The 25,504-nt window shown below is 43.5% G+C and overlaps 1 protein-coding gene across 4 annotated transcripts in view; it reads left to right on the top strand.

Annotated features, from left to right (window-relative positions):
- Nucleotides 1-25,504, top strand: part of NPHP1 (nephrocystin 1) — a 65,514-nt gene that overhangs the window by 26,717 nt on the left and 13,293 nt on the right. For all 4 annotated transcript variants that reach the window (XM_005212298.5, XM_005212296.5, XM_005212297.5 and 1 more), the window contains 5 exon segments: nt 14,232-14,306; nt 17,071-17,181; nt 18,532-18,614; nt 20,829-20,905; nt 22,010-22,109. In XM_005212298.5, coding sequence (XP_005212355.1) covers nt 14,232-14,306; nt 17,071-17,181; nt 18,532-18,614; nt 20,829-20,905; nt 22,010-22,109 — 446 coding nt within the window.

Genomic DNA, 25,504 nt, shown 5'->3' on the forward strand with positions numbered 1-25,504 from the left:
GGGGGCTGCTCTCCAGCTGCGGTGCGCAGGCTTCTCCTTGCAGCGGCTTCTCCTGTTGCAGAGCGTGGGCTCTAGAGCCCAAGGGCTCCGTGGTTGTGGCCCTCTGGCTCAGCTGCTCTGCAGCACGTAGAGTCTTCCTGCAGCAGGGATCAAAGTCATGTCCCCTGTAGTGGCAGGTGGATTCTTAACCACTGGACCAGCAGGGAGGGCTGAGCATTGCGTTTCTGACAGGTGTACACACCTGTGTAACCGACATTCCCGTCAACCTGTGGGGCACTGCCATCACCTGGCAGAGTTGCCTTGCGTCCTTTTCCACCCCTTCCTCTCTCATTCCTAAGAGAGTATTTTCCACCCACTACCAACCAAAGAATTTGAATGACTCTTAGTTAATTGATTTGTTTAGGAGATACAGCTAAAACAGTGCTGAGATGGAAATTTATGACTGAATATACTAGGCAAGAAGAAAGATTTTAAATCAGTGACCTAAGCTGGAACTCAAGAGTCTAGAAAAGAAGAGTGAATGAAACCTGAAGAAAGTAGAATGGAGGAGCTAGTAAAGACAAGAAACGAATGAAATAGAAAGCAAAAGAGAAAGTCAGAAAAGGCAAAGTTTATTCTTTAACAAGATTAATAAAATTGAGAGATGCCTAGTGAGACTGATCAAGAAATTTTAAAAAGAGAGACTTCCCTGGTGGTCCATTGATTAAGGCTTCACCTTCCAATGGTGGGGGGCAGAGGTTTGATCTCTAGTTGGGGAGCCAGGATCCCACATGCCTTAGTGGGGCCAAAAATAAGTAAAATAATTTTAAAAAATAAATTTTAAAAAGAGAGAAAGAAAGAAAACAAATGATTGTTGCCAAAACTCAGCCTCTGTTCACTAGTGCCCAACAGAAACATGGAGACAGAGTTTTGGGTGAAGTAGAAAAGAGTAGCTTTTATTGCTTTGCAAGGCAAAGGGCTCCACAGCTGGTGAAGGCCCTCAAAACTGTGTGTCCCACCCTGCAGGTGAGGTGGTGAGGAGGGGCAGTGAGAAGTCTTACAGTGTTAAAGGAGCACGGCGTGGCCAGCTCATGGACTGCAGCCCGCCAGACCCTTCTGTCCATGGGATTCTCCAAGCAAGAACACTGAAGCAGGTTGCCATGCCCTCCTCCAGGGGATCTTACCCACCCAGGGATCAAACCCATGTCCCTTGTGTCTCCTGCATTGGCAAGTGGGTTCTTTACCACTAGTGTTACCTGGGAAGCCTGAAAGAAGAGAAGGGTGATATTATAAATAATTTCATGTCAATAGATTTGATAAAATCACTAAACAGAGGAATTCTTCAAAAACCACGATTTAATGAAACTGACCTAAGAAGAACTAGAACAATTTGAATAACCCCTGTTAAAGATATTAAAACTGAAATGAAAACTCTTCCAGTTGAGGAAACTCCAGAACCCAGATGGTTTCACTGGTGGTTTCCGCTGAACATTTAAGGAAGAAATAATACCACTAGTACACAAACCCTTCCAGAGAACAGATGAAGAGGGAATGCTTCCCGTCGTGTTTCATGAGGCCAGGAAAAACATGCTACCAAAATAAGACATCACATTACAAAAAAGAAAAATTACAAGACCAGTACTCCTCACGAATATAATGAACTAAAATCCTAAACAAAATGTGAGTGAATTGAACCTGATTGATGATTATCCAGCTCAAATCTATACTACTGTTAACTTACCTGCTCCTCTGTTGACATTGGTTAGCACTGTTAGCACGCAGCTCTCCCTTGAAGTACAGGCGCATGTGCGTCCTCAGTCATGTGAGACTCTTAGCGACCCCAAGGACTGTACCTGCCAGGCTTTTCTGTCCATGGGATTTTCCAGGCAAGAATACTGGAATGGGTTCCCATATCCTACTCCAGGGGAGCTCCCCAGCCCAGGGATCGAACATGTGTCTCTTGCACCTCCTGCATTGGCAGGAGGATTCTTAACCACTGCACCACCTGGGAACATAAAAAAGGACAATATATCATGATTAATTGGGATTATTCCAGGAATTCAAAGGTACCCTCCTGTGTAGCCGGTATTTAACATTTGAGAATAGATCATTGTAATTTGCCATATTAACATAAGTAAAGAAGAAAAAAAAATGTGATCATTCAATAGACGCGGAAAAAGCATTTGACAAACATTAACACCCATTTACGATTCTTTAAAAAGTTCTCATCAAATTAAGAACAGAAGGGAACTTCACGTTGGTAAAGGGCAACAATTCAGTTCAGTTGCTCAGTTGTGTCCGACTCTTTGCGACCCCATGGACTGCAGCACACCAGGCCTCCCTTTTCATCACCAATTCCCAGAGCTTCCTCAAACTCATGTCCATTGAGTCAGTGATGCCATCCAACCATCTTATCCTCTGTCGTCCCCTTATCCTCCCACCTTCAGTCTTTCCCAGCATCAAGGTCTTTTCAAATGACTCAGTTCTTCACATCAGGTGGCCAAAGTATTGGAGTTTCAGCTTCAACATCAGTCCTGTCAATGAATATTCAGGACTGATTTCCTTTAGAATGGACTGGTTGGATCTCCTTGCAGTCCAAGGGACTCTCAAGAGTCTTCTCCAACACCACAGTTCAAAAGCATCAATTCTTTGGCACTAAGCCTTCTTTATAATCCAAATCTCACATCCATACATGACTACTGGAAAAACCATAACCTTGACTAGACGGACCTTTGTTGGCAAAGTAATGTCTCTGCTTTTTAATATGCTGTCTAGCTTTGTCATAGCTTTTATTCCAAGGAGCAAAGGTCTTTTAATTTCGTAGCTACAGTCACCATCTGCAGTGATTTTGGAGCCCAAGAAAATAAGGTGTCTCATGTTTCCACTGTTTCCCCATCTACTGGCCATGAAGTGATGGGACCAGATGCCATGATCTTCGTTTTCTGAATGTTGAGCTTTAAGCCAACTTTTTCACTCTCCTCTTTAACTTTCATCAAGATGTTCTTTAGTTCTTCTTCACTTTCTGCCATAAGAGTGGTGTCATCTGCGTATCTGAGGTTATTGATATTTCTCCTGGTAGTCTTGATTCCAGCTTGTGCTTCTTCCAGTCCAGCATTTCTCATGATGTACTCTGCATGTAAGTTAAATAAGCAGGGTGACAATATACAGCATTTCCAAATACAGATTTGGAACCAGTCTGTTGTTCTATGTCCAGTTCTAACTGTTGCTTCTTGACCTGCATACAGATTTTTCAGGAGGCAGGTCAGGTGGTCTGGTATTCCCATCTCTTTAAGAATTTTCCACAGTTTGTTGTCCACACAGTCACAGGCTTTGACATAGTCAATAAAGCAGAAGTAAATATTTTTCTGGAACTCTCTTGCTTTTTCCATGATCCAGCAGATGTTGGCAATTTGATTTCTGGCTCCTCTGCCTTTTCTAAATCCAGCTTGAATACGTGGAAATTCACGGTTCATGTCCTGTTGAAGCCTGGCTTGGAGAATTTTGAGCATTACTTTGCTAGCGTGTGAAATGAGTGCAATTGTGTGATAGTTTGAACATTCTTTGGCATTGCCTTTCTTTGGGATTGGAATGAAAACTGACCTTTTCCAGTCCTGCAGCCACTGCTGAGTTTTCCAAATGTGTTGGCATATTGAGTGCAACACTTTCACAGCATCATCTTTTAGATTTGAAATAGCTCAACTGGAATTCCATCCCCTCCACTAGCTTTGTTTACAGTGATGCTTCCTAAGGCCACTTAACATTGCATTCCAGGATGTCTGGTTCTAGTTGAGTGATCACACCATCATGGTTATCTGGGTCATGAAGATTTTTTTTTTATAGTTCTCCTGTGTATTCTTGCCACCTCTTCTTAATATCTTCTGCTTCTGTTAGGTCCATACCATTTCTGACCTTTATTGAGCCCATCTTTGCATGAAATGTTCCCTTGTTATCTCTAATTTTCTTGAAGAGATCTCTAGTCTTTCCCATTCTATTGTTTTCCTCTATTTCTTTGCATTGATCACTGAGGAAGGCTTTCTCATCTCTCTTTGCTATTCTTTGGAACTTTGCATTCAAATGGGTGTATCTTTCCTTTTCTCCTTTGTATTTCACTTCTTTTCTTTTCTCAGCTATTTGTAATGCCTCCTGAGACAACCATTTTGCCTTTTTGCATTTCTTCTTCTTGGGGATGGTCTTGATCCCTGCCTCCTGTACAGTGTCATGAACCTCATTCCATAGTTCTTCAGTCACTCTGTCTATCAGATCTAATCCCTTGAATCTGTCACTTCCACTGTATAATCATAAGGGATTTGATTTAGGTCATACCTGAATGGCCTAGTGGTTTTTCCTACTTTCTTCAATTTAATTCTGAATTTGGCAATAAGGAGTTCATGATATAAGCCGCAGTCAGCTCCTGGTCTTGTTTTTGCTGACTGTATAGAGCTTCTCCATCTTCAGCTGCAAAGAATATAATCAATCTGATTTCGGTGTTGACCACCTGGTGATGTCCATGTGTAGAGATTTCTCTTGTGTTGTTGGAAGAGGGTGTTTGCTATGACCAGTGCGTTCTCTTGGCAAAACTCTATTAGCCTTTGCCCTGCTTCATTCTGTTCTCTAAGGCCAAATTTGCCTGTTACTCCAGGTGTTTCTTGACTTCCTACTTTTGCATTCCAGTCCCCTATAATGAAAAGGATATCTTGTTTGGGTGTTAGTTCTAAAAGGTCTTGTAGGTCTTCATAGAACCGTTCAACTTCAGTTTCTTCAGCGTTACTGGTTGGGGCATAGACTTGGATTACTGTGATATTGAATGGTTTGCCTTGGAAACGAACAAATATCATTCTGTTATTTTTGAGATTGCATCCAAGTACTGCATTTTGGACTCTTTTCTTGACTATGGGGACTACTCCATTTCTTCTAAGGGATTCTTGCCCACAGTAGTAGATATAAAGGTCATGTGAGTTGAAGGGCAACAAGAGAAAACTAAAGCAAAGCTAGTATCATCATACTTAATGTAAAATACTGAACACTATCCGCTACGGTCAGTAACGATTCAAAGATACCCAAGAAATAAGAAGATAGCTTAGGTTTTTTTTTTTTTTTTTAATTGACAAAAGACTTGAGCAGGCACTTAAAAAAAGAAAATATGACAGGCCAACAGGCATATAAAAAGATACTGAGCACATAATGAGTCATCTGTGAAATGCAAATGAAAACCAGAGTGAAAGAGATCCAACTATAGACTAAAAGACCACCCTAAACATAATAATTCAGGCAGGTTAAAAGTTGAAGAGTAGAGAAAGATACACCATTCAAAAGATATTAATATCAGACAAAGTATACTTCGGAACAAGGAACATTATTGGGAATAAAGGGGTACATTACACGATAGGATGGACCATTCAGCAAGAAGATGTAACAGTCCTCAATGTGTGTACACCCAGCATCAGAGCTTCAAAAGACATGCAGTAGAAATGGATCAAACTGAAGGGAGAAATGGGCAAAGCCATACTTATAATTACAGACTTTAATACTTCTCTCTACAATACTGTAGAACAGAGAGAAGATTAGTAAGATTATGAAAGAACAGAATAACACCGTGAACAAACTGGATCTAATTAACATTTGTAAAACACTTCACCCCCCACTTGCATTCTTTTTAGTGAATGTGGAACATTCACCAAAACAGTTGGTCCTGAGCAGATTTTGAAATCGTGCAGTGTAGGGTTTTGATCACATGGAATTGAATTAGAAACCAAAACCAGAAAGAGAACAGGAAAAAAATCCTTGGAAATTATGCAACTGATTTCTAAATAATCAATGAGTTAAGAAAAGCATTGCTTAGAGGGAAGTTTGTCACACTAGAAAAGAATTCTCACTTCCATAATCTAAACTCTCGAGGGGGTGAGGCTTGCCATGAGATCTGAGGGGTGAATAGACCATAAGGAGACGGCAGTGTGTTCCTGACTGAACAGGAGCACAGGCAGGGGCTTGAGAGGAAAGGTGTGGGGAGGGGCACGGGCGTGGCTGAGCAGAGGAAGTGCAGGGTGGGGCGAGGTGGGGCACGCTGTGTAAGAGCTTGTAAGCCGCAAGCTTTTGTCTTTGTCCTAAAAACAGGAAAGCCGTTGGAAGAGAGTGACATGACTTAGATGTACATCTGAGGGTGATTTCTGGCTACCCACTGGAGATGGATTGGAGGGGTGGCCAGAGGGACCCCAGTAGACCATTTGGAAGCTGTGTCACAATGTGGTGGTCAAAAGGCAGCAAGTGTCCACGCCTCCAAGAAAATGAAATCTGAAATCTGGAGCCATTCCGCCTGGAATTAAACCCAGGCTCCACCAGCTGAATGTGGGATGCCGACCAAATGACCCTACCTTGCTCTCTCTGGTGTACCTTCCTTAGGGTCAATGTGAAGACTAGGTAAGTTAGTATAAGTAAAGCACTTAAAGCTAGACATCCTGGAGCGTGAAGTTAAGTGCTAAGCTAGTGGAAGGTGATGAAATTCCAGCTGAGCCATTTCAAATCCTAAAAGATGATGCTGTTAAAGTGTTGCACTCAGTATGCCAGCACATTTGGAAAACTCAGCAGTGGCCACAGGACTGGAAAAGGTCAGTTTTTCATTCCATTCCCAAAGAAGGGCAATGCTGAAGAATGTTCAGACTACCGCAGAATTGTGCTCATTTCATGTGCTAGCAAGGTTATGCTCAAAGTCCTTCAAGGTAGGCTTCAGCAGTACATGAATCAAGAACTTCCAGATGTACAAGCTGTTCTTAGAGAAGGCAGAGGAACCACAGATCAAATTTCCAACATTCATTGGATCATAGAGAAAGCAAGGGAATTCCAGAAAAACATCTGCTTCATTGACTGTGCTAAAGCCTTTGATTGTGTGGATCACAACAAACTGTGGAAAACTCTTAAAGAGATGGGAGTACAAGACCACCTTACCTCTCCTGAGAATCCTGTGTGCGGTCAACAAGCAACAGTTAGAACCAGACATGGAACAGCAGACTGGTTCCAAATTGGGAAAGGAGTATGTCCAGGCTGTATATTGTCACCCTGCTTATTTAACTTATATGCAGAGTACATCATGAGAAAGGCTGGGCTGGTCGACTAACAGGTTGGAATCAAGATTGCCAGGAGAAATATCAACAACCTCAGATATACACATGATACCACTCTAAAGGTAGAAAGTGAAGAGGAGCTAAAGAGCTCTTGATGGAGGTGAAAGAGGAGGGTGAAAAAGCTGGCTTAAAACTCAACATTTAAACAACTAAGATCATGGCATCTGGTCCCCTCATTTCATGGCAAATAGAAGGAGAAAAAGTGGAAGCAGTGGCAGATCTCATTTTCTTGGGCTCCAAAATCACTGCAGACAGTGGCTGCAGTCATGAAATTAAGACGCTTGCTCCTTGGAAGAAAGCCTATGACAAACCTAGATAGCATATTGAAAAACAGAGGCATCACTTTGCTGATAAAGGTCTGTTTAGTCAAAGCTATGGTTTTTCCAGTAGTCGTGTATGGATGTGAGAGTTGGACTATAAAGAAAGCTGAGCACCAAAGAACTGATGCTTTTGAACTGTGGTGTTGGAGAAGACTGTTGAGAGTCCCTTGGACTGCAAGGAGATCCAACCAGTCCATCCTAAAGGACATCAGTCCTGGGTGTTCATTGGAGGGACTGATGCTGAGGCTCCAATACTTTGGCCACCTAATGCAAAGAGCCGACTCATTGGAAAAAACGTGATGCTGGGAAAGATTGAAGGCAAAAGAAGGGGACGGCAGAGGATGAGATGGTTAGATAGCATCACCGACTCGATGGACATGAATCTGAGCAAACTCTGGGAGATAGTGATGGACAGGGAAGGCTGGCGTGCTGCAGACCATGGGGTCGCAAAGAGTGACTGAACAACACAACAACAAAGCACTTACACCAATCCACGCAACATCGTGAGATCACCAGAGGAGGGAGATGACAGCGACTTGATGAGAGACGTGGAGACGAGGGCTGTGGCTGGAGGGACATTCAGGAGGCTTGGTGGGTCATGGGCTGAGTGTGGGGCGTGTGGGAGCATGGGGCGTCAGGCGTGAAGCCGGGTCTCTGACTCCCACGTCTGGGTGGATGGCGGGGACCTGCCCTGAGGCAGAGAGCACTGATAGCAGCCCAGGTGTGGAGGAGTTCTTGGGTTTATCTTGGTCCCCGCTGAGTATACTTATTTAAAAAAAAATAACTTTTAAATTTTGTGTTGGGGTATAGCCAATTAACACAGAATGCTGTGATAGTTTTAGGTGAACAGCAAAAGGACTCAGCCATACACAGACATGCGTCCGTTTTCCCCCAGACCCCCTTCCCATCCGGGCTGCCGTATGACGCTGAGCAGAGCTCCCTGTGCTGTACAGCAGGTCCTTGTCGGTGACCCATTCTAAACACAGCAGTGTGCACACGTCCATTCCAAGCTCCCTAACTATCCCCTCCCCCGCCCTTCCCCCCAGCAGCCATAGCTCGTTCTCGAAGTCTGTGGGTCTGTTTCTGTTTTGTAAGTTCATTTGTGTGAGTCTTTTCAGATCCCACATAGGACGGATGGCATACAACGTTTCTCCTCCTGTCTGACTCACTTCACTCAGTGTGACACTCTGTAGGTCCTTCGTGCTGTGGCAAATGGCATTATTTCACTCTTTTTTGATGGTTGAGTAATATTCTGTTTTCTATATGTATCACATCTTCTTTATCCATTCCTCTGTTGGTGGGGCTTTCCCTGTGGCTCACCTAAATAATCTGCCCGCAATACAGGAAATGCAGGAGGACTGGGTTCAATCCCTGGGTTGGGAAGATCCCCTGGAGGAGGGCATGGCCACCCACTCCAGTATTCTTGCCAGGAAATCCCATGGACAGAGGAGCCTGGTGGGCCCCAGTCCAAGGGGCTGCAGAGTCAGACACAAGCACACACACCGCAGCTAAGAGTATACCTCTCACTCACAGCACGAGGGAACCGCACAAAACCACTGCCATGAGCAACCACTAGGTGGCACCAGTGTTCAAGAAGAGATGAACCGCCTTCTACCATCTGGTTCCATACTTTTTGCTCTGTCTCTCGCTGTTCTTATACATGACAACATAAAATAAAGATTGGAATTTTATTTTGACTAATATATCAAAATCATAGAAGTTATTTTATATAAAAATAATAGAGGTTAGTTTATGAAGCAAATTTATGTCAAATTTTCCAAATCATGGAGTTATAGAACGTATTTAATAGTTAACATGCTCATTCTATTTATTTGGGCTTCCCTGGCAGCTGGTAAAGAATTTGCCTCCAATGTGGGAGACCCAGGTTTGATCCCTGAGTTGGGAAGATCCCCTGGGGAAGGGAATGGCTACCCACTTCAGTATTCTTGCCTGGAGAATCTATTTACTTAAGAATACTTTAGTAAATTTAAGCCAAATCACAAATAGAAAGCATTATTACTAAAACTAATTAATAAGACACTGCTTCCAATAATGACTGAATAAGCTCCTCTTCAAATAACTAACATAGTGGTAACAGCTGTAAATTTTGGGCAATATACAAAAAGCCACTCCCTCAAGTCCCTGACAAGCATCCCAAAGCAGGTGGATCCTGGAGGGAAATCTTACCTCTAGAGTCTGCTGTTTTATTTTTTCCCTTCCTTCCCTCTATTTTTCATTCCTCTATTTTCTTTTTTCTGTCTTCCTGTGTGTTACTTAAAACATTTTTTTAAGAACTCCATTCTGAAGTGCCTGCCGTGTTATTGAGTGGCTCTCTTTGTACAGCTTTTTCAGTAGTTGAAATACTGAAAATAAAATAAGTAGGTATTATTTTATACATGCATAACTTTCCCCCAGTCTGCTTGTCAACATCCCAGTTCAAGTGATCAGTAGAAACTTTAATCCTCTCACTGCTTTATAATTATCTTAAGAATTTCCTCTGCATACATTGAGAACCACATCACACAGTGTGATAATTTTGCCTCAACCATTAAGCTTTTCTCCAGTTACAGAGAGCAGGGGCTACTCTAGTTGGCGTGTGTGGGCTTCTCATCACAGTGGCTTCTCATTGCAGAGCACAGACTCTCGGCTGCGGGGGCCTCAGCAGTTTCTGCACGTGGGCTCAGTAGTCTCGGCCCCCAGCCTCTAAAGCTCGGGCTTGGTAGTTGTGACACATGGGCTTAGTCACTCCAGGGCATGTGGGATCTTCTGGGATCAGGGGTTGAACCCACGTCTCCTGCATCGGCAGGCAGATTCTTTACTACCGAGCCACTAGGGAAGCCCTACCCTTGTTTTCACTCTTTGCATTGTTCTTTCTTCCTTCCTTCCTGATATTCAGAGATTTCTTCTTTTATCGTGTTCTTTTCTATTTAGAGAACTTCCTTTAACCATTCTTTTAGGGTAGGTCTGCTGGCTATAGATTCTCTTAGTTTTTCTTTATCTGAGAGTGCCTGCTTTCCCTTTATTCATGGTGGATATTTTCACTAGATATAGAACTCTGGGTTGGCAGTTCTTTTCTTTAAGCACTTAAAAAATATTGTTCCGCTTCACTGGAATTGGTTTTACCCTAGGGGTGAATCTAGGTGGTTCCTCTCTCACTGCTTTAAGGATATTGTGTTTATTTTTAGAAGTTTGTATACTTTGTCATGGGTTTCTTGGATTTTATGTTGTTTAGGGTTTTTTCAGCTTCTTAAACTGTAGGCTTATGTCTTTTGCCAGATTTGGGGATTTTTCAGCCATTATTTTCTCAAATACTTTTCCAACTCTAAACTCCCTTCCCTTCTGGGACTCAGATAGCATGAACATTAGATCTTTTGTTATAATCTCATAGGTTCCTGAGGCTGTGACCATTATCTTTCCATCTATTCAGTTGTTCAGACTGTGTAGTTTCTGTTTGCCTGTCTTCAAGCTCACTGATTCTTTTCTCTCTTTTCTGTTCTGTGGTTGAGTCTATTCAGTGACTTGTGTAGGTGTGTGTATGTGTCTGTTTTCAAACTTGGGGTTCTCTGGTGGCTCAGATGGTTAAGAATCTACCTGCAATATAGGAGAGCCAGGTTGAATCCCTGGGTCAGGAAGATCCCCTGGAGACGGAAATGGCAACGCAGTCCAGTATTCTTGTCTGGGAAATCCCATGGACGGAGGAGCCTGGCTGGCTGAGTGACTAACACCTTCACTTTCATTGTATTATTCAGTTCTAGAATTTCCATTAGGGTCCTGTTTCTTTTTCTTTTTTTGTTAAAATTTCCTTATTTCTTTCTTGAAACCCCATATTTCTTTCTGTTTGTTTTTTTTTTAAATTTATTTTAAGCATCTCCATAGTTGTTTATTGAAGCATTTTTAGATGACTGCTTTAAAATGCTTTTCAAATAATTCCAACATCAGTCATCTTCGTGTTGGGATCTTTTTTTTTTTTTTAACTTTTAACTTTATATTGGAATACAGCTGATTAATCATGTTGTGATGGTTTCAGGTGGACAGCAGAGGGACTCAGCCATACATACACAGGTATCCATTCTCCCCCAAACGCCCCTCCCATGCAGGCTGCCGCAAGACATTGAGCAGAGTTAGTGTTGTTATCTTTTGATTCTTTTCTCACTTAAGTTGCGATTTTCCTGGTATTTGGTATAATGAATGATTTTTTCTTTAAAAATGGTATCTTAGACATCTGAGAGCTGGGAGTCTGGATCTTGGTAAGCTTTGCTCCTACTGTGGCACACACATTGGCGCCGTTCCTGCCAGGCTAGAGCGAGCCCGCCTCCTGGCCTCTGCACACACCTCTGGGGAAAGGCGTGTCTCCTTGCACTGGGACCCTGATGAGGCTCAGGCTCCTCTGTAGGCCCCCAGTGACAGCACTTGCCGTGTCATTCCTTAGGGCCTATGGTCCCTAGCCAGCCCACGTTCCTTTCCCCACTCTGGACATTACAAGCCGATAAAAATAAGGTTTCCGAATTTCATTATATTAAATTTTCCATCAAAAAGAGAACTGTGAACAAATAATGAACTCTATGCTATGCATGTTAACATATTTAGAGAAAAGTTTACTTATGTCTGCAAGTTTGTCGTGTATCAAAAAATAAGATGAACTGATGGATGGCTAGATGGGATATGTGATAAAGCAAGTGAAGTAAAATGTTGATGGCAGAATCTAGGTGATAAGCTTAGGGTGTGCTGTAAGTTTCTTTTAACTTGTCTGGTATATTTGACACATTTTATAATCAACCATCGTTGTATGTTTCATCCTTAAAGAGTGATTGAAAAGCCTTAAGAACTCAGTAAGAAATAATACATCAACAAACTATATACCTATTTTGCCAATAATAAGAGAAATAGAAAACAAATCTAAATCTCACGTTTAGACTCTTTGAACATTATAATCTTCCAATTTGCTTATTCTTTTTCATTTTACATGCATTTCACACTACAATCTGACTTTTATTGAAATTAGCAATATTTGTTAAATTAGGAACTATTTCAAATGTATATAAACATGCAGAAAAAAAAATAATAGCCATCCATGGCCTTGTCACCTGGTTCTTTTGAAGCCTCTCAGTTTGCAGTATGTAAATTTCTAGGCTTCCTACTTAGCTGTAGATTATTCTCATAAATCTAAAATCACTCTGTATTTCTATATTCCTCCTTAACACACCAAGATACTCACATGTAACTCCCCACTGCCCCCATCTTGTTATCAATGCACATAAAATGCTCCTGTGGGCCATATTTCTTGAAAGGTCAGTTATACCTAAAATTTCTCCTAGTTTTCTGGTTAATCTCTCTCAGATATTATGTATTTCACTTAGTACAGTTTATTATTAGCGCAGAAATCTGAGTCTGAATTCACTTGCCAGCTCTTTTGTTGTTTTATAAGTGCTGTAACACTTGGCTGTGTTAATCACTGTTCCCCTACCCCCGAGCACACTTCTTACCCTCCTCCTCAGCTTTTACTTTGCGGTGCTCATCAGCGCCAGGCAGATTTGTTCACTTTTCGTGAGTCTGTTTGGTTATTCTCTTGCCAATTCCATGAACAAGGGATACTTGTCTGTTGTGTTCACTGCTGTGTATTTCCAGTGCCTAGAACAGTACTGGTTTACAAAAATATCTCAATTATATGTTACATGAACAAACAAATGGGTATTTCAGAGGGATAATGAAGTGCCCAAGGATTATAGCGAAGCTTGGAGCAGACAGGGGACCGCTCACAAGGCTGCTTATATATGTTTATGTATAAGGATATGTTTGAAATAGCACTATTAACGTAATGAAGCGTGTAGAGGATCACTATGATTTACTGTTGGCTTAGTTCATTCAGCTGTTAAAGAATCTGCCTGCAATGCAGGAGACCCCGGTTCAATTCCTGGGTCGGGAGGATCCGCTGGAGAACGGATAGGCTACCCACTCTAGTATTCTCGGGCCTCCCTGGTGGCTCAGATGGTGAAGAAGCTGCCTGCAGTGAGGGAGACCTGGGTTTGATCCCTGGGTTGGGAAGATCCCCTGGAGAAGGGAACGGCTACCCTCTCCAGTATTCTGGCCTGGAGAATTCCGTGGACTGTATGGTCCATGGGGTCGCAAAGAGTCAGACGTGACCGAGCGACTTTCACTTTCACTTTAGTTTGTTCCTCAAGGGCTTCCCTGGCGGCTCAGACAGTAAAGAATCCACCTGCAATATAGGAGACGTGGGTTCCATCCCTGGGTCAGGAAGATCCCCTGGAGAAGGAAACGGCAACCCACTCCAGTGTTCTTGCCTGAAGAATCCCATGGATAGAGGAGCCTCCTGGGCTACAGTCCATGGGGTTGCGAAGAGTCAGACATGACTGAGTGACTAACACAAGTTTGCTCCTCAGGGAAGCCCTGCCAGGCTCACCTTCTCCCATCCTTCTCCCCTGTTTCCCTCCATTGGGCCCCTGCCCCACCCAGTCACCCAGCTCTTCAGCCCGACATATTCCTTTTCGTGAAGATGCGGGATGGTCTCAGCGATGGGACACTTAGGGCACAGCCTGTGGGGTCACACTTCAGCTTGCCGGTTACCCAAGGCCCCGTGGACCCACCCACACCCCATCCCATTCCAAGAGCATTCACATGTTCCCTTTTGTTAATCATTTTAAAAGTTATGTATGTAGTTGATGTAAAAAGAAAAAAAAGAAATACAGAACCGCCCAAAGAAGAAAGATACCCTCTTTCCCTCTGCTCCACTGTTCACTGTTTGGAGCATGGAGGTGCTGATGTTCCAACAGTGATTCCAAATGGGAAAATCTCATTTCAGGTTCTGAGCAACATTCACACAGTCAGGGCCACGTGGCAACCTAAGAAGCCCAAAACATGGACCTTTTCTCCCCAGGTAAGGCATCTGCTGAGTGAATTGAGTGAAACATGAGTTTATTTTACCCATTAAGTATTATGCAATTAGTTTCTAAGGTAAGATTATCAAAATGTATTTGGTAATACACTTTGGTGTATTTGGTGTTGCTGGAGAAGACTCTTAAGAGTCCCTTGTTCAGCAAGGAGATCAAACCAGTCAATCCTAAAGGAAATCAACCCTGAATATTCACTGGAAGGACTGATGCTGAAAATGAAGCTCTAGTGCTTTAGCCACCTGATGCAAAGAGCTGGCTCTTTGGAAAAGACCCTGATGCTGAGGGCAGGAGGAAAAGGAGGTGACAGAGGATAAGATGGTTGCATGGCATCACTGACTTAATGGACATGAGTTTGAGCAAACTCCGGGAGATAGTGAAGGACAGGGAAGCCTGGTGTGCTGCCTTTCATGGGGTTGCAAAGAGTAGGACACAACTGAGTGACTGAACAGGAACAACAAATTCCTGAAATAACGTATTTTTATCTAACACAGACTATATGGTGCCAGGTTTGAACCTTTACATTATTTAATGTTCTCTGAGAACTTTAATAAAAATCACTCGTTTCTGCTTCACCAAAGTTACCATGCCTATGAATCATCTCATTCAATGAATCACAAGGTTCAATTTTAGAAAGTTCTGTCTGATGGAAAATGAAAACAAAAAGAGAAACCTTAAAAGAGACTCTTAGCATCTCTTAAGAAGTGGTGTTTTTTTTTTTGTTTTTTTTTTTTAATGCGGTCTCCAGCTGTGCTCAGGAGAGCTGTGCTTTCTTCAGGTAAACTCATGGGTGACAGCTAGGGAACCGATCATCCCTTGACATCCAGGGACTGTCAAGATTGAGACAAACAAAGACAGAAATGAGGTTAAGTGGCTTCAAGCCACTGAGTCAGTGTCGTATAGATGCCGGGGAGATGAAGATGTCTTTCCTTTAATAACATTACTTGTCTATAGTTCTGTTTACTTTTTCCACCTCCAGTTTCATTGCCTCCTTCCCACGGTTCACTCCCTTGTGTCACTGACCCCAGGAACCCTTCATTAAACTTTTCCTGTTGCATCAAGAGATCTCACAGCAAGGTAGAGGCTCACCACGTGGGCACAGCACGGGGAGGAGCCCGGCTACCTCGCCTGTGGGCTGCACAGGTCCACACTTGTCCACAGCACCACCCCTCCAAGTCCAGTGTGATCTTTTTTTTTTTAATGTGAACCATTTTTAAAGTCTTTATTGAATTTGTGACAACATTGCTTCTGTTTTTTGTTTTGTTTTCCCATCGAGAGGTACGTGGATCTGAGCTCCCTGACCAAGGATTAAACCCACACCCCCTGCATGGGAAGGTGAAGTCTTAACCCTCTGGGCCACCAGAGAAGTCCTCCAGTTTGGTCTTTTAAGCATCCTCTGCTTTCATTTTGGCCCAACAACTTTTCTAATGTTCTCCTGGATATAAAGATGAACTGATGGAAGGGATAACTAGTACGTATAGGCTCCTTTGTGAGTGAAATTAACCGTCCATCCTTTAGGTGTGAGGCATGCTTCCTAGATGCTGTGGGAGCGTCTGTGTTGGTGCAGAAGAGGCAGACATGTGTACAGCACCGATATCCTCTGTGTGTGGAGCTCTGACCGCGTGCTGGGCACCGAGGCAGCCGCTAGGGTGTCTTCTCACTGAATCCTGAGAGTCACTCCGTGCAGTGGGTGCTATTGGCAGCTGTGACGTAGGCAGAGTGTAATTGTTGCGGGGCTCCTGGTACTGTGGAACATAGAGAAACAGGTTTTATAGAAGAGAAACTGATCTTGAAGGGTGTGTGGGATTTTATAGGCAAGGAAGAGGGATGTTGTGGTGCAGGAAGAGTGAGAGGAAAGGAAAATTTCCAAGGCCTGCCTCAGGGAAGCTGGGCAAGTGTGTATGCAGGTTATAATTTTAGTCCTGTCTGCAAAGGACAGTGGTTAATATAAATATCTCATCAGGAACTTGCCTGGTGGTCCAGTGGTTAGAACTCCAAGCTTCCACTGCAAGGTTTGACCCCTGGTCGGGGGTCTAAGATCCCGTGTGCCATGCAGTATCCCCCCTGCCCTCCAAAAATCTTATCCTATATCAAACTATGTTTGTAATACCTCCGAAGACCTTGGTACAGTGCTTGTTCTGCATTAGCTTCCTCTCTAAGCAAAGAGTAAGTGAACGTAAAGGTAGTTTTCTTTAGCACAAAAATTACATTTTAAAATTTCACACCATTGGTATAGATGAGTCCAATCCATCTGCTTTCTGTTTCCTTTAAAAGACCTTGACGACTTGGCTGATGGTCCAGTGGTTGAGACTTGACCTTACAATGTGGGGGCTGTGGGTTCACTCCCTGGTCGGGGAGTTAGGATCCCACAGGTCTCACAACCAGAAAAGCAAAACATGAAACAGAAGCTATATCGTGACAAAATCAATAAACACTTTAGAAGTGGTCTACATATTTTAAAAATCTTAAAAAAGACCTTTATTATGATGCAGATGATAGAGCTGAACTGTCCTGCCATTTTAAAAGCATTTATTGTATTGAAGTGTAGTTGATTTACAGCATGTACTCGTCACTGCTGTACAACAAAGCGATTAGGTTACCGTGTATATTCGGTCTTTCTCGTACCCTTTCCCATTATGGTCTGTCACAGGGCAGTGACTATTGCTCCCTGCCCAACAGCGGGACCTCGCTGTTTTTCCTCCCTCTGTTCTCCGTGCTTCTTAGTAACCTCCGTTTTCTGCCTTGTTTCAGGTTACTGGCATCTTGCCCTGCCTGCTTGATGGCGACTGTTTCATCAGATCCAACTCTTCCTCTCCAGATCTTGGAATATTATTTGAACTTGGAATTTCTTATATTCGCAATGTATGTCAGTTGAAAGATAAAGCTTTCTGATTATCAGTTAAAAGGGAAGTTTTTTTCTAAATGTCTGTTCTTAGTAACAATAATTGAGATTTTTCTGTGTAATAGAATATTAACCTCTTGAGGAATGGGAATGGCAGTGATTCTAATTTTTTTTTTTTTATGATGCTGCTTTTTTCAGCAGCGTTTAAAGCAAATCTTTTTCTTTGTATTTATAGCTGGAATGAACTCCAGTGCTTTATAAGAATGAAGATTTGAAAAAGATGGGACTTTACAGAAAGTGATAGATGTATAGTGGCTTTCCAGCACAGAGTGGTACCTCTGTCCTTGAGGGTCAGTGTGCCCTTAACCTTGTAAATGGGGGTTCTAATAAAAGGACCTGGCAGAGTGGTCATTTTTATTAAGGGAACATCAGAAACTTGGATTAACTTACATCATATAAACTCTTGAATCAGCGGATGTGGGTCTGTGGTAATATATGTTTCCATATTTTAATAATAGCTTCACGGGTGTGGTGTGTGTGCTTGGCTTCATGGTAACCCAGAGAGCCGGCTGTTAAATTCCATTAATGGAGTTATGCTGGCCTTTCATTTCTTTTTTTAAAACTTCCTCATTCATCGTTGATTTCTGGCTGCGCTGGGGCTCCGGTGCTGCGGGCAGGCTTCCTGCAGTTGTGGCGGGCGGGTCTCTCACTGCGGCGGCGCCTCTTGTTGCGGAGCGCGGGCTCAGCGTGGGCTGAGTTGCTCCGTGGCACATGGAATCTTCCCGGAGCAGGGATCAAACGCATGTCCCCCACGTTGGCAGACGGGTTCTCACTGCGCCACCAGGGAAGTCCTGCCCTTGCATTCCTTTAAGGCGCATTCATCCGTGCATGTTGCTGTGTAGGACAGGAGCGAGGAGCAGGACCCCCAGGTGAATGCACTGGCCTCTGACGATTGACGGGGGCTGGGGGTGAAGCTCTGAGCAGGGCGCCCCTTCAGTGACTTAAGTGACTCATTCCATTTCTCACTGAGACCCAAAGCCTCCTGCTTGCACGTAGCATTGATGTGACCTGGGATCACTTCCCAGCATATTTATATCACTCAAAAAACAAGAGCAGCGGTAGTCCTAGCATCAGGCTTAGGGTTTTTTCAGGAGCGACTTAACAAGGTCAGATTTTCACTTGACATCCTGCCTTTACCATCTGCCCTGCAAGTCCAGTAGGCCTCCCCTGGCTTTCACTTTGTTTTCTTGTGAAGAACTTTTTAGTTCTAAAGGCAAATACTTGTTTTATTCCTTTTATAAGAACTTGGTATATGCTTATAGATTTGACTGATTCAGACACGAAGGTTCATACCCAGTTTTATTTTCTAGTCCACTGGTGAAAGAGGAGAGTTGAGCTGTGGCTGGGTGTTTCTGAAACTTTTTGATGCCACTGGAATTCCTATTCCAGCAAAGTAAGTTGGGTTTATATATTCCCTCCAAGTGGGTAATTTTGTGGAAATTCATTTTTTAGAATCTAGACACCTCAGGTTTCCAGAGGTTTCACATTTCAGTAACTTGAGGGGAGAAGGCTTTTTAATGTTGATTTTAATGTTCTTTGGGGGCTTCCCTGGTGGCTTAAATGGTAAAGAATCTACCTGCAATGAAGGAGACGCAGATTCGATCCCTGGACTGGGAAGATCCACTGGAGGAGGGCATGGCTACCCGCTCCAGTATTCTTGCCTGGGAGATCTCCTGAAGGAGGAGCCTGGCGGGCTGTGGCCCATGGTGCTGCAAAAGAGTCAGACACGATTGAGCAAACTAACACTTTCAGTTTCACTTTAATACTCTGTTAAGGTAGTATATGAAAACAGCATACGTGATCTCATCCTAGCGGGGAGACGTGACACAGATCGCAAAGTATTTTAAATGATGTTTGCACCAGTTGTCTGCTGAGAATATTCTTTCAGTAACTTCCTGTGGTGTTAGCACACTTCACAGTGCCGGGACAGAGCCTGTGTATACACATGTTCAGTCCACTTCAGTCCTGTCCGACTCCACGACCCCATGGGCTATGGCTCACCAGGGTCCTCTGTCCAGGGAGTTCTCCAGGCAGGAACACTGGAGTGGGTTACCATGCCCTCCTCCAGGGCCTCTTCCTGACTGAGGGTTTGAACCCAAGTCTCCTTCATTGCAGGTGAATTCTTTACCACTGAGCCACTAGGGAAGCCCAAAATAGAGCCTGATTCTCACCAAAGAGTGGGAAAGCTAGGTCAGTGGTCCCCGTAGCGGCAGCCACTGTAAACAAATTTAAAATTTAAGACCAAAAGCAAATGTTTGTAATGTATTTCCAATATATCCAGTATCTAACAGTCACAAGATTATTATCTTTAATATAAGAAGAGCTCTCAAAAACTAAGAAGAGAATCTGAATTTGAAAGTGGGTGCACACACAAATCTAAGTCTAGGATATAAACAAGAAACTCACAGAAGGGATGCATAGGGGCAGTCAGTAGGATGATGAGGAGACCCTAGGTTTGGAATGATAGAATTCAGGGCCATAGCCTGGGCTCTGTCTGTGTAACTGTCAGTGGGTTCTGTAATGTCTCCAAGCCTCAATTTCCCCCAGCTTTAAAATGGGATTATAATAGTTCCTGTCCCCAAGGTTTAATTCAGATAATGCTGCCCCCTTCCTCCTCTGCTGACACCACGGGTGGGCATGACCTTACCACAGAACAGAGGTGAAAGTCCTCCTGATGGCACTCTGGTGGGAGGGGCGGGCACCTATCACCCCTCAGCCCTAACCCAATACCGCCTGTAGATGTAGAAGCCCAGGCTCCTTGTGGGTTTTTTGTTTTTCTGTTTTTAATAATGTTCAGGGTTTTTAGTTGTGCTTAGTAGGAGGGAAAAGTGTGTCTATCCAATCTTTCTTAAAGTCTTAAACTATTTTTTAAAATGAGACGGAGGCCTGTGTATTGATGCAGAGACATCTCCAGCGTGTGTTCGAAGCTGAAACCGGCAAGGTGCAGGCCACGAGCGTGCTGATGCCCCTTCTTTGCACGGAGTGCTGTGCTCATGTGCCTGTGGAAACTGTTCCTGGAGGTCGTCTCTGGGGAGCAGAGTTGGGGAGGCCATGCCACGGGTTAAAAAGGCAACTTTAGAAGGAAATGTGTGTCAGTTTGAGATTTATTGTGTGTATGAATTTGTTTCAAAATAATTTGTACAGAAAAAAGATAGGACAGGGGGCTTACCAAACTAGGTGGGAAAGGACAAGGAGGGAGTTTTCGGGTTTTTATTGATCATTTCTATGTCATTTGAAGTTTTTACAACAATCTACATGTTACTTTTGCATTTTAAAAGTAGTATAAATTCATGATAGCTTTATTTCCAATGATGATTCAAAACTTTTGAAAAAGACATTTAAATGGCACAAGTCATTAAAGTCTCAAAATGACATCAGTTAATCTTTCTCACTTTAATGTGGAAAATGTATTTTCTATTGTTCACAGTTAAGAAGGAGACTCAGTTTACTGAGAGGATAACCCTAGGGAAGGATAACAACTTTCACTCTCATTTACCAGTGAATGAGGCATGAATAAAATGTCTGTGAACGTGCTTGTGCTAAAATCATGTTCCGCTGCTGGCTCCACTGTGGGTGTCGCGTGCACACTGGTGCTTTTCTTTTGTAGGACTTACAAGCTCTTCTTGAACGGAGGCACCCCTTATGAAAAAGGTGTTGAAGTGGACCCTTCAGTATCCAGAAGAGGTACCACTTTCTTTCTGTTGCTTTCTTCCCTTTCCTTAAAGATTAAACAAGCAGAAGATGCACCAAAGAAGACAGCTATAGTCTAAAAAGCCTAACACTTTTCACCTGGATTCACATTTTTAAAAGCATGTCATTTGATATTAAAATCTTAATCATTTTCATCTAAGTGAATATTTCCTTGGTGGCACATGTGAGACTTTAACATAGGCAATTAGGAAGCGTAAGGGCTCTGTATTGGCTCCTTTTCATTGAGCACAGGGCCTCAGAACTGACAGAACAGGCCAATTCAGTGCTTTCCTATTGCTTGGTCACTGGCATACATGCCAGGCTGCCCTCTAGAAACACTGAGCATCTTTCGATGTGTCCATTGACCAGGCGCTGTGCTAGATAATGGGAACATGGAGAGCCAGGCAAATATTTATGGCACTTGCCTCTTGGATTTAGAGCCTGACAGATCTAAAACTCCCCTCTGGTTCCTCAGACAGCTGTCTCCTTGTTTCATGATTTAGGACACGCAGCAATGCCAGCCCCACCATCTTGGAACAGGAAGGTCCTGGGGTCTGGGATACGGTTAGTTCCACTTGAAGTCAGAGATGCTTTTTAAACTCCCCTTCCATCTAATCTAGCAGCAATGATGCTGTCTAAGAATCTGCTGGAGTGGCAGCTCCAGGGGTGGGTCAGTTGGGAACCTTCGAGGGTCTTTGAAAATGAAAGTGAAAGTTGCTCAGTCATTTCCCACTCTTTGCAACCCCATGGACTATACAGTCCATGGAATTCTCCAGGCCAGGATACTGGAGAGGGTAGCTGTTCCCTTCTCCAGGGGATCTTCCCCACCCAGAGATCAAACCCAGGTCTCCCACATTGCAGGCAGATTCTTTACCAGCTGAGCTATCAGGTAAGACCTCTGAAGGTCTTTAGGGCAGATGGTACTTCATTAGTTCATTTAGAGTGTATGGGCAGCTGCTGCCTTTCATACAATTCAGCACTCCTGGTGCTGAAGAAACTTTGTCTTATTTTTATTATAAAATTTTATGTGAAATACTGTTGTATCACGTTCACTGCCTAAGCACTAAGTTTTGATATTTATTTTTTCTTTTTTAAAAGCACATGGTAGTGTTTTCCATCAGTTGATGACAATGAGGAGGCAGCCTCAACTTCTAGTCAAACTGAGATCTTTGAACAGAAGATCCAGGAGCACACTAAGGTTAGTACCCGCCGTTACCTGTCTGGTGAACTTGGGCTCAGTCAGCATCTATGGACCGTCTCTGCTTCCAGCTTCTCTTCCTGCTCAGTCACCATTTGTTAGTTTTGTTTTTTTTTCCTCACTGATTCTTCAGCCAAGGATCAGTAGGGAAATGGAATAATGATACATTTCAGATTAACTTACTCTTCAGTTTACCAGTTGGTACAAATGATAGATGTGGTCAAAAGTAGTATAGACGCTTTTGACTAAGCAGGGCTTATCATCCATGATCTTTCCCTTAGGGAACTTTGGGGAACTGTTTTTAAAAAATCATCATGAATTTCTTTTTTTTTTTTTTTGGCCACACCACATGGCTTGTGGGATCGTAGTTCCCAGACCAGGGATTGAACTCACAGCCTCAGCAGTGAGAGCTCAGAGTCCTAATAACTGGATTGCCAGGAAATTCCCTGGGGAGCTTTTTAAAATGTCAGGTTTGTTGAGGTATAATTTACACACAAGTAAAATTTACCCCTTTTACTTTAAGTTCTTTGAGTTTTGACAAGTGTATACAGTCATGTAGCTACCACACAGTCGAGATAAAGAATATTTCTGTCACTCTGAAGATGATCTCATGCCCCTTTGTAATCAAATCTCTGGCTCTGGTCTCAGGCAACAGTTGGTCCGTTTTCTTCTCCCAGTTCTACCGTTTCCAGAATGGTCTCCAAATGGAGTCACACGGTGTACAGCCTTTCGCATCTGGCTTCCTTCATTTAGCGTAACATAACTGAGATGTATCCATGAAATTGCGTGTGTCAGTGCATGCCTGCGTGCATGCTCAGTCGCTAAGTCGTGTCTGACTCTTTGTGACCCCATGGACTGTAGCCCGCCCGGCTCCTCTGTCCATGGGATTTTCCAGGCGAGAATACTGGAGTGGGCTGCCACTGCCTTCTCCAAGGGATCTTCCCGACCTAGGGATCAAACCCAAGTCCGCTGCGTCTCCTGCACTGACAGGAGGATTCTTTACCACTGAGCCACCTGGGAAGCCCCATATGTTAGTGGCTTGTTCCTTTTTGTTCTAACTAGTATTCCATTTGGTGGATATACACCATGTGTTTATTTATTCACCAGTTCAGAGACATTTGAGTTGTTTCTAGGTTTGGGCAATCATGAATAAAGCTACTCTAAATATTTGCATAGCAGTTTTTTTTGTGTGTGTGGACTTATATCTTCCTTTCTTGTGAGATTACTGGATCATCTGGCCTTTGCTTAACTTTATAAGAAATTGCCAAACTGTTTTCCAATATGACCAGGCTGTTCTATACTCTCTCCAGTAACATATGAGAGTTCCAGTTACTCCAGTATTCTTGACAACATTTGATATGATCGATTTTTTCCTGTTTTGCCCGTTTTAGTAAGTGATTAGTGGTATCTCATGGTGGTTCTAGTTTTCATTTTCTTCCAGGAGCTTCTACATGGGAGGCATCCCGGGTGTATCCATGTCCGACTCAGGACTCTCTTAGACAAGCCATTGACCATCTTTTTCAGGGTCTCAAGGTCTGTGTCTTTAAAATGGACATAATAATATCAAGCCCATCAAGCTCTAATGAGGTTTAAGGAAATGAGAATATATACAGCATTTGCCTAGTATTTATGTGCATGCTTCACAGTAATACACAATAAGTATCACAGTAATTATTACTATTATCATATGTGTGCATGTGTACTCAGTGGATCAGTCACTCTTTGTGACCCTGTGAACTGTATAGCCCGCCAGGCTCCTCTGTCCATGGGATTTCCCAAGCAAGAATACTGGAGTGGGCTGCCACTGCCTTCTCCAGGGGATCTTCCTGACCCAGGAATCGAACCCGGGTCTCCTGCATTGCTTTACTGTGTGAGCCACCAGGGAAGCCCTGGTATTGTCATATGTGTAAGTAAATGTAAATGTCATATGTGTAGATAAATGTAAATATAATAGCAGATAGCAGTGCTGTCATAAAGTTTGTTCAAGTGAGGATGTGCTATGTAGCTGGTAAGATCAGAGAAATTCAAATCGGGCTTTGAAGTTTGGAAGGAGGTGCCATGCGACGATGCGGGGCTGTGGAGAACACAGGGCACAGGAGGTGGATGGGAGCGCACGGCTTACGAACAGGCAGAGGCGGCGGGGCAGCCCTGCCAGGATGCTGACTGCTGGCGGATGCTCAGGCTCAGGGAGACTTGGAGCACTCTGTGAGTGGTTGCTTTCCTCAGTTGGGATCATGCTCCCAGTTTAAATATCCCTGGCTCTTATCACTAGTACTGAAATGTGTTTTATAATGATAGTGTTAACAGTTCAATCTTTCAGCAGCCATTAATTGTGTACTCGTGGGTAGTATTCACTCTTGGCTGCCCCCGCCCTGCCCACCACCCCGGATGTCCATGGAGCCTATAAACTCCCCCTTTCTGGCCAGTCTTTTCTTGGACAATTTATATTTTTCCAGATAAAAAAAGAAGCAGCAGCACAGGAGCGGTCTTTGTAAGAGGAAAGCTAGAATCCTGTTCAGCCTCATTCTTCCTACTTCTTCAGCCACCTGCTGCTTCTCTGTTGATAAGCTTTCCAGAGTCTAAAGCACTTCCAAGCGTATCTTTCAAGTACAGCTTTTAATAGTGTTTCTTTGGCTTCAGATACTGGCTTGGAGATATGCTTTACAATCTAGAGATCAATCTGACTGGGTGAGCAGTGGTCAGATCGCCGGGCCCATTCTCCCAAAGCCGCGAATGTTCTTCTGTGTACTGGGTTCTCAAAGAAGGGCCCCCAGGCCTCAGCCCCGACCTCAGGAATAGAGGCCCTTGTTGCTTACAGCACATAGTAGGCACCTGAAAAATGTTTGTGAAGTGATTTCAAGGTAGAGCTCTTCCTGCCGGTGTAAAAGCTCTGCCCTGCCACCTGTGATCCCTGGCCTCCCTCGTCTCGTCTCTGCGTGCACACAACTCTCCTCCCAGAGCCCAGAGAGAGCCCTGAGGGCCATCGTGAAATTGGGCTCCACTCTGAGGATCCACAGGACACCAAGGGATCAGAGAGACCGAGGGAACACTTCATGCAAAGACGGGCTCAATAAAGGACAGAAATGGTATGGACCTAACAGAGCAGAAGATATTAAGAAGAGGTGGCAAGAATACACAGAACTATACAAAAAAGATCTTCTCGACCCAGATAATCACAGTGGTGTGATCACTCACCTAGAGCCAGACATCCTGGAATGTGAAGTCAAGTGGGCCTTACGAAGCATCACTACGAACAAAGATAGTAGAGGTGATGGAATTCCAGTTGAGCTATTTCAAATCCTGAAAGATGATGCTGTGAAAGTGCTACACTCAACATGCCAGCAAATTTGGAAAACTCAGCAGTGGCCACAGGACTGGCAAAGGTCAGTTTTCAT

This window comes from Bos taurus, chromosome 11 (genome assembly GCF_002263795.3).
Source record: "Bos taurus isolate L1 Dominette 01449 registration number 42190680 breed Hereford chromosome 11, ARS-UCD2.0, whole genome shotgun sequence".
NCBI lineage: Eukaryota > Metazoa > Chordata > Mammalia > Artiodactyla > Bovidae > Bos > Bos taurus.